Here is a 10,019-nt window from a genome sequence, read left to right on the forward strand (position 1 = left end):
TGTTTTTACATTTTGAAAGGGATAAAAAAAACCCAGCTATATGTATAATCACATTGTTTTGAGAGGTAGAAAGAAACTTCCTAACCATTCAGTGCAGCTAATGAATCCAAAGACAGGAATGTCCACTATAAATACCCCAAAAGTCATCCTTCAGTCTATCTGAAGACCTGTAAGGTCCCCAGTAACATGGCAGCCAACTCTCATTATAAGGACTTTGTGACATCCAGCCCAAGTTGACCTCTCTGCAGCTTCCTGACATGTTGTCAGGTCTCTCCTCAGGGAACAAATTGAAGAAATCTAATGATTTCTTTCTGACGTGATAGCCTTCACATACTTAACCCCAACTATCATGTTGAGTCTCCTATTCTCCACATTAGACATGCCTAATTCAACCTACTTCTACTAATCCTCCTAGGCTACCAGCTCAAGGTCCTTTCCCAGACTGGATGGCCTTCTCTGGGCCTTTTCCAGATTTTCAATGTCCTTTTTAATCTGAGGTGCCAGAATTGAACATAATGCTGCAGAGGAGGTGTGATGAGAACAGAAGGCAGTGGGACTATCATCATCTTATATCAGGAAGTTTTGCCCCTCCTAATACAATCCAAGCCTACAATAGGTTTTTTTTGTTCCACATCACACTCATGACTCACATTAAACTTTCAGCCTATTCTAACTCCCAGATATTTTGGAACCACTAGCTATTTATGCCTCACCCACTTTATACTTATGAAGCTCATTTGTATCTAAATGTACGCTGTCACATTTTGCCTAACGGAAGACATCTAAATGAACTCAGTTCTGGCCTTTCAAGATGCTTTTGGTCCACCATGCAAGCTCTTCTTCCTAGCTTTGTGTCACCTGCAAATGTGATGAGTATACAATCTACATCTTTATTCAAGTCAATGATGAAGTTAAGCAGGCCGAGCACATAGATCTCTGGGATTGCTCAATGGTGACCAATGGTGAGCTATCAACTGATGTTGAACCATTAGTAACCACTCCTTCAATCTGGCCATCCAACCAGTTCTAAATCCATCAGTCTTACCATCTAGTCCACCTCTCTCCACCTTTCCCACCAGAACAGTATGAGAAACTTTATTAGAAGCTTTGTTAAAAAAAAAATAGAAACTACATCCATAGTGCATCTCCTACTGTCCAAAAATGGCATGAGGTAAATCAGGTATGATCTATTGCTGATGAAATCATGCTGGCTCTTTGGGATCGCCACTTCCTTTCTTAAGAGTGCCAACCATCATGTATACTTATTGTGTATCTAATTTATACTTTAATATATTTAACATCTACTGGTCATCCTGCAATCTAGGGGAGGAGGTGGGGGGAAGGAGGGGAAAAATTGGAAAAAAAGGTTTGGCAATGGTCATTGTTGTAAAATTACCCATACATAACTTATAAATAAAAAGCTATTAAAAAAAAAAAAGAGTGCCAACCATTTCTTTAAGGATCCATTCTAGGATTTTCCCAGGAATTAAAAGTTAACTCAACAGCTTGTAGTTTGCAGAATTTCTCCTCTTCCCTTTTTTAGAAAATAAAAGATATTTGCCTTTGTACAATCATATGACACTTCTCCCATTTTCCACAATCTTTTAAATATCATTGACAGAGGAATAGCAGAGGAATCACATTTACCAGTTTTTTTCAGGACCCAGGAATGTAGCTCATCAGGACCAATTGTTCTGATTTCATAAAGAAATAAAATAGCTCAGTGTTCTCTTACTTTTTCCTTATGTATCTTTAGTATCCACTGCCCATGAATCTACTTTGTCATTTCCAATCTAGAAATCATTCTCCTTTACAAGGAAATGGAAATAATAGAAACACATGGCAGCTCTCCCTTTTTCTGCTGTCTATTTTCACTTTTCCCCCCACAAGCAAAGGTCTTGTTTCTTTTTAATATGCTTGCTACTATTTTCCAAGGCTGTACTAACACAGAGACTTGCTTCTATTTTCTGTACATTTCTTTTAAAAATTTAAGTTGACTAGTTGAATTCCCCGCACATTTATGTCAGTCTCTCTAGACCAATCCCATTTTTCCTACTTACTTTGTGTCTTGGGAATTCCATTACTGAGTATTTCCTGTCCTTCCAGAGTCACTTTATCATAAGCATTTTAGTCCCCAGAAGGCAGCTAAATGGAACAGTGGTTAAGAGAGGAAAACCTGAATTTGAATCCTGCCTCAGACACAAAGTGCTAGATACTTACTATTACATTCAATACAATTTTAGGTATATCAGCTCCCAGATCGTGGCACAGTGCTTTGTTTCCATTAAATACTGAATTAAAGCAATCTCTGCTCTATATTTTAGTTTTCTATTCTGTTAGTTCACACAAGAAAAGTTGATTTTAACAAATAATTATTGTTTTTCTTCCTTAGAGGCTAGCTGGTCCAAGAACCTTAGATAAAAGTGAAGTCTCCAAAGTAAAAAAATGAAGAGGCAGTCATTTCCAAAATATATAGAGAATTGATGCTAATTTATAAGAAATTAAGCCATTCTCCAACTGATAAATGGTCAAAGGATATGAACAATTTTCAGATGAAGAAATTGAAACTATTTCTAGTCATATGAAAAGGTACTCTAAATCACTATTGATCAGAGAAATGCAAATTAAGATAACTCTAAGATATCACTACCCACCTCTCAGATTGGCTAGGATGACAGGATAAGATAATGGTGAATGTTGGAGGGGATGTGACAAAACTGGGACATGGATACATTGTTGGTAGAATTGTGAACGGATACATCCATTCTGGAGAGCAATTTGGAACTATGCTCAAAAAGTTATCAAACTGTGCATACCCTTTGATCCAGCAGTATCTCTACTAGGCTTATATCTCAAAATCTTAAAGAAGGGAAAGGGACCTATATGTGCAAAAATGTTTGTGGCAGCCCTCTTTGTAGTGACTAGAAACTAGAAACTGAGTGGATACCCATCAATTGGAGAATGGTTGAATAAATTGGGGTATATGAATGTTATGGAATATTATTGTTCTGTAAGAAATGACCAACAGAATGATTTCAGAAAGGTCTGAAGAGACTTATATGAGCTGATGCTGAGTGAAATGAGCAGGACCAGGAGATCATTATATACTTCAACAACAATATCATGTGATGATCAATTCTGATGGATGTGACTCTCTTCAACAATAAGATGAACCAAATCAGTTCCATTTGTTCAATAATGAATAGAACCAGCTACACCCAGCAAAAGAACTCTGGGAAATGAGTGTGAACCACTACATAGTATTTCCAATCCCTCCGTTTTTATCCACTTGTATTTTTGATTTCCTTCACAGGTTAATTGTACATTATTTCAAAGTTCGATTCTTCTTGTGCAACAAAATAACTATGGATATGTATACATATATTGTATTTAATATATACTTTAACATATTTAACATGAATTGGTCTAACTGCCATCTGGAAGAGGGGCTGGGGGGAAAGAGGGGAAAAATTGGAACAAAAGGTTTTGCAATTATCAATGCTGAAAAATTATCCATACATATAGCTTGTAAATAAAAAGCTATAATTAAAAAAGAAAGAAAAAGAAAAGAGGCAGAACACAGACATGTTTCATCATCTTTACAAATTAGCTAATGACCAACTTAGTGATGCTTATGACAAAGGCTTCCATAACTGAATAGGAGTGGTAAGAATGACCTCAGGTAGCCACCTGTTACTTTCACCCTGAACCGCACAGAACTAGCCCCAAGGGAAAGAATATGATGCAGAAACTCAAATCTGGAGGGTTTATGAAGTGCAGCATAGTCAGTGCCTCTGCTGACAGAATGACAGGAACAGAGAGGAGGGGTCAGGCTGCTGGAGCCCTAAAAGAGGATTCTTTACCTAACGAAGCCAGCAGCTCGTAATTCATGCGCATCACATCTCTGTACAGTTCCTTCTGCCTCTTGTCTAGCATTGCCCACTCCTCACGGGTGAAATATACTGCCACGTCCTCAAACACCACTGGAAGCTCCTCAAACACCACTGGCACCTCCTGAAACAGCCCCTCCTCAGAAGAATCCTGCAACAAAAAGCATCGGGCACTCAGTATCTCTAGATGTCCAAATACCATTCACAAATTCCATGTAGCCCTTCTCAGAGCCCATCCCCTGCTGAACAAAAAAGTCCAGCAAGGTCCCAGAAACTCCCTAGAGTTCCTGAGAGACTAATTTATTTAGCATCATGGTATCCTGAAGTATATAATCAAAGTAATCCCCCTCAAGCTTAGGCAGAAAAAAAGAGATGGCTATTAAGAGTATGACTTCATAGAAGCCCATTCCAGTGACATATTTCTCTCTCTAAAATCTTGATTCCCAAGGTTAGCTATGAATGAAAATTCTACCTCCTAGCCTCTACCCAATCTTCTTAAAATCAATGCACTAAATGTGGACCCTAAAGCTATAAGGTAGGCCCAGACAGCATAAACACAGTGCCTAGATGGAGAGAGCAAGGCTCAAGCAGAGGCAGTCAGAAAAGCTCCATGGCATTCCCTGTTCTTAACAAGGAGCCAGCTTCTTTTAGGAAGCCCTGTCTTTTCACAGGAAGGAGGAAAAGGGAGAACCACCCAGGAGCTAGAAGGCTAAAAACCATACCATAAGCTAGACACAAAAATAAGGCAGAGAACAATGTAGGGAAAGTCCCTTCTTACTGTAATGTCTCCCTTGGAAGTATCCTTTCTCATTTTAATGCTACCCTCATAGCTTCTGATGGAATTTTGAGTCAAGAAAACTCATTGATATAATACAACTAAAGCTGAAGATATAAAAGATCATATATCATGGGCTTCTCCAACTAGAGTCCAACAAACCTTCAACTGTACAGTTAAAGGAACTTAGGCCCAGAAGCAGAAATGACTTGCCAGAAGTTCCATAGACAGTCCACAGCAAAATCAGCCCTCGAAAGGAAGGGAGGTCTCCAGATTCCCAAGCCAGTGCTCTTTCCAGCACAATATAGGGCTTCATGCAAACTTTGGTCCACAGTGATACTACTTGGTAAGACTAAGAACTTGTCCTTGTAACATCACGCACTGCTGAGACACTGAATGCAAACCCCCCACTGATTGGATCATCCATCATTAAGGCAGCTGGGGATGCAAAGAGCTAGGCTTTCTCATTACTTCCTAAAACAGTAGCAAGGATAAGAAGTTAACAGAACTGGACAATCTTTCAAAGGGAGTCAAACACTTTTCTATAATATTGCCTTCATATCAAATTTACAAAAGGTGAAAAAACCTTTTTGTTCTTCACTCTAAGAATTAATGGATTCAAGGCAATCTCAATAGATTTTGGGTCAAAAATGCCATCTGCATCCAGAAAAAAGAACTATGGAGATTTAATGTGAATCAAGACATGCATGTTCACTTCTTTTTTCTGTTTTTTTCCCATGGTTTTTCCCTTTTATTTTGATTCTTCTAACATGATTCATTCAACTATATGTATAAAAAAATAAACAAACAAACAAAAGACAAAAAAAAAAAAAGAATGGAGTTTTTTTCCTATATGAAATGGCATTCTTCACTTTGAAAAACAGAAAAGTTTCAAGAATCATCTTCCTACCCCAAGTAGGGATTACTGAATGCCTTTATAACAAAATCTGGCAGTGTTTGGCCTTTTTTCATCTAAGGGGATAGATATAATGCTTAGTTTTATTTAGAAAGAGAACAATGCTAGAACATCTCTTTCCCAACTCTTCCTCATCATTCTGCTTATATTACTTACTTAACCCTAACATTAAAATATTAAAGTATCTTTCGTAAATGAATTTATTCATTTTAAAATATGAGTTGAACCTTTTGTATTTCCCTATCAAAAATGAAATGTTTTTTTAATATCTTTCCAAAAAAACTCCCTATCCCCACTTTTAACACTTATTGCTCAGAATAACTTAAACGAATGTTTTTCATATTCCCTCCACCTGCTAACGTCTGAGATTCTATGAGATTTCCTTCCTTCTATTCTGCATATATCTTATAAGTGCATACTTTTTTACATACTATTTTTCTATTAAAACATAAGCTTCTTGAGAGCAGGGATTTTTTTGTCCTTCTTTGTATCCCTATCACTTAGAATGATACCTGGCACATGGTAAATGTTTAACAAATACTTGTTGACTGATTAAAGATATAAATTATTCAAACATAGTACCTGACAAAAGAACTCTGTGGAATCATCGAACAAACTATTAATGTTTGACGAGGTACAGATATCATTGATGACATCATTCTGCCTCACATCTGAAATACAATCCAAGTAGAGAGCAGATGCTGTTCCATTTTCAGTGGCATCCCCAAGCTCAGATCTGGAGTTTGGAAAAAGTTCAACCAAACCATCATAATCACCCAGGGATCCTGGTGGATAGAGCACAGGATAATCTGCATTGAAGAGATGCTCTGCAGTAGTCAGCATGTCCTCAGATGTTTCTCTGATGCTGTCAAAACGGGCTGCCCAAATGGGGTCCCTTGTAGCCAAAGCATTAACACAAAACTTGTGGGCTTTACTCTTTGCATGATACTTGAGTGTTTCCACCTTGAAAGGTCCTGTGTAACCTTCTATTAACCTAGACCTTTTGTCCCGAACAGATGGGTACTCCCGGCAAACAGAGCAAAACAGGGCTGTCTGCTCCTCATTCATGATCAACCATGGAAACTGCCGAAACCAAGATTTCTGGATTGAACGTGGCCTTAATATCTTTTTAGCTTTTCCTATGGAATCATCTTCTATATTGTCACATCCTGGGTGACTGAGGTGGGAAACACAGGCTTTTTTCCGTGGTGGTAGATGCAAGCCAACTTCTCCAGTGGGACCCTGTATGTCTACTTCTCCCATGGATCTCCTCTTCTGATTTCCTTTAGAGAAAGAGACAAAGGTAATTTACTTTTCAAAAAAATTGAATTTTTATCTATTAGAATGTAAATTTTTTGAGGGCAGAGACTGTTTTTGTTTTTGTTTTTTGTCTTCATAACCCCAACACCAAGCACAATGCCTGATATTCAGTTAAGCACTTAAATACTAAGGGTTAAACCGAGTTACTACCTTGAAATGAGCCTGTAGCAATGTGTCTAACACAACTCAAAGGATCTTGAACATGGACACTGAAAATTTTGGTAAAGCTGAAAGTGACCCATTTTTCAACTGTACAAGTGGGCTACAATCTTTGCTTTAATTCTTTGCCCATTAAATAAAAATAATTCAGCAGAGGGTTAGATGTGCCAAAAAAAGAGTGTTCATGCTTGTAAAAGGTTAAAGGACTTTCTTTTTTAAATAACAGAATCTAGCAGATACCATATCGCTACAAACTATTCTGGATACCACAAGGCACTGGTGATCTTTCCCACATGGTTTAAAAGCTATTTCTAGAAGATAGTTTAGAATCTAGAGATATAGAATGTTCAAGTAGAAGAAAATGTAGAGAAAATTTAGATCTACTTGTAAATCTCTTCTGTAGCAACCCTCACAGATGGCTATTCTAATTTTGTCCAAATTCGTCCCAGGAAAGGCTATTCCACTGCTGGACAATTTGATTCATCAGACAACTATCTTTATTTGAGCCCAAATCTATTTCTTTTTCATTCTGATCATCAGCTTTTAATTGTGCCTTCTGGAATAAGATAGATCAAATTTGCCCTCTCTACCACATAACAGCACAAAAATTCTTGAAGATAGCTATTGTATGTCTCTCTAATCTTCTGTCCAGAATAAATGCCCCTAGTTCTTTCAATTGTTCTTTACTTGAAGCCTGTGTCAGACAGCCCGCATTCTTCATCACATCCAAGAACTATTTAACTGGCACAAGGAAAAGAAGAAAAGAGAAAGTATTTATTAATGTATCAATACCTACTTTAAGCATATCAACTGATATGTTGTACCTTCTCCCTTAACAATCGAGGACCATTACTGTAAAGCTGATAAAATTAAGAGTTGAGAGCCCAGCCAGGGAGGAAAACCTAGTCCCTGTGACAACTTAAATCTTAAACAAAAAGAACTAGGATCCTCTGGGTCAACTATAGTCAAATATGAAGAAAGTTGAAGAAAGGAATACAAAGGGACAGTGGTATGGGCATAATGACTCTTTGTGGTTGGGCTTCTTTAGGGCACTCTCAATCACTTTTCTCTCTCAAAGCAGAAGACAGTCACTTAATACAGAGGAACACTATTACTTGTGCCATCTCTAAACAGAAAGCAATCCTGAAGGGGGTGGTTACTAAAAGGGAACAAAGAGGACAATGAAGAATCCCTGACACTGAGCAGTCAGCCACTCCTACATGCTTATCAGTGTCACTGGCATTTACCAAGCTTCCACTACTAGGGTAAGGCTAGGTAGATTCCAAAGATATAGGAGATATAGTTCTTGCCCTCCAAGAATTTAAGTCTAACAGTACAGAGAGAACAGGATAAAATAAAAATTAAAGTAAATGTCAGTAAGAAACACACAAATCAATTATAATCATATAAAATATATAGTTATTAAAGCTCATTTGAAGAAATATAGTAATTTATAAACAGGTTGCTATTTGTAAACTGGCTCAAAGGAAAAAAATTTGATTAAAGAATTAAAATAATTAAAAGAAGCATGTCAAAACATTAATTTTTGAAACTTTCAATTTCATTAACAATGAATTTTTACCTTTTAAATTACCATTAAACTATAACGATACACTTATTTAAAATAATGTAATTAATGGCTGTTTTAATTCAATTAAATGGATCTTGCTAACTCTGATATCTAAAATCCCAAATGAGTTTTCTCTTCCATTCCATATGTAAATCAGTATGCTGATAGGGCCATAGACACTATTTGTATCCTCGGACATCAGCAACTTTTGAGTTTTGGAATTTACTTCTCATATTTAACTCTATCATTCTTCCAGCTCCTCATATCCTTACTGTTCTGGCTAGTCTTAATCATCGATATACTGGTGATATACAAAGTATTCTGGGGAACTAGAAAAACCCAGCCCAACACAGCCCCTTGTTTCTATACAACTTGGCAGTATCTTAAGTCTTCAGACTGAACCAAGACAAAGGTGCTATAAGGATACTTCAGTATCATATTCATGCTGTAGACTGATTATGCAACCTAGAGGATATAAAAATCTCTGAGGGGAGGAGAGAAAATTATGAGCCAGAGAGGAGATCCAGGATTCCTATTCTTTCTCTTTCTAATCCCCAACCTTTCCATCTTCTCAAAAGGCAGGTCCAAACTTACCCAGGTGATGATTCAAGAATTTCCTCGGACCTGGGGCATCTCCCAGCCATGGTTCTACTTCTCCTTCAAGCTTACAGAACAACTCCGGGTTAGCAATGGGAGTTCCTATTCCAAAGAACAAAGAATCACAGTGAGGCCCTGAGTTCCAGAGGAAGAATATTCCTGTAAGTTGGAGACATCCTCTGAGAATAGAAGTAGGAGACAAGTAGCAGATTCTCTTCATGGGTGAGTGGTCAAGAAAAGGAACAGGTGCTTTGAGTTAGTTAGGAGAAAAAGGAGGAAGACTCTCCACTCCAAAGAGTAAGGGATCATGTGAGTTAGTGGACACAAATACAAAAAAGAAATTCCAAGGGAAGTTCCATTCAGTTCACATTTATTACTGAGGATTTTAAAGCTCTTTACAATAAAGGGAATCAACTATCTTAGGCAGCATGGTATGACAAAGCACTGGATTTGATCATGACACAGCACTGTCCTTTCTCAGGGAGGACACAAGAGCTATGTTCATATCATTACTGGACTGTGCTATGTGAAAATTTCTGACAATTAAGAAGGGAGAAGATAAATCTGATATATCCACTAGACTTTCAGCAAAGAACTACTACTTATCAGGTGTCTACTTTGCTTAAGACATTATACGAGGCATTAGGTATGCAATGACAAAAATGAAATCATTGATATTCTGCTAAGAGAAACATTTATATCAATAATATAAATATAGGGTCATTTCAGGGGAAAGGAGGTGAGGGGGAACAGAAAAGGCTTCATGCAGCAGATGGCAGCAGAACTGAGCTT

The 10,019-nt window shown here is 37.5% G+C and overlaps 1 protein-coding gene across 1 annotated transcript; it reads right to left on the bottom strand.

Annotated features, from left to right (window-relative positions):
- Positions 1–3,425: 3,425 nt before the first annotated feature.
- LOC127564796 (zinc finger protein 862-like) lies at positions 3,426–9,311 on the bottom strand. The gene is made up of 3 exons (XM_052001558.1): positions 9,225–9,311; positions 6,164–6,864; positions 3,426–4,041 (listed from the first exon to the last, which is right to left on the bottom strand). The coding sequence occupies exons 2-3, from the start codon at positions 6,842–6,844 to the stop codon at positions 3,829–3,831; spliced, it is 894 nt and encodes a 297-aa protein (XP_051857518.1). The 5' UTR covers positions 6,845–6,864; positions 9,225–9,311; the 3' UTR covers positions 3,426–3,828.
- Between the last annotated feature and the right edge of the window lie 708 nt (positions 9,312–10,019).

The sequence above is a fragment of the Antechinus flavipes genome, chromosome 5, assembly GCF_016432865.1.
Source record: "Antechinus flavipes isolate AdamAnt ecotype Samford, QLD, Australia chromosome 5, AdamAnt_v2, whole genome shotgun sequence".
Lineage (NCBI taxonomy): Eukaryota > Metazoa > Chordata > Mammalia > Dasyuromorphia > Dasyuridae > Antechinus > Antechinus flavipes.

What these genes read in the sequence shown, in the direction of transcription:
- LOC127564796 (XM_052001558.1), bottom strand. Translation starts at nt 6,844, where the DNA reads ATGGGAGAAGTAGACATACAGGGTCCCACTGGAGAAGTTGGCTTGCAT. An exon ending in CCACAGAGTTCTTTTGTCAG is followed by an intron (nt 4,042 to 6,163) that starts GTACTATGTTTG and finishes TTTTTGTTGCAG; the next exon opens with GATTCTTCTGAGGAGGGGCT.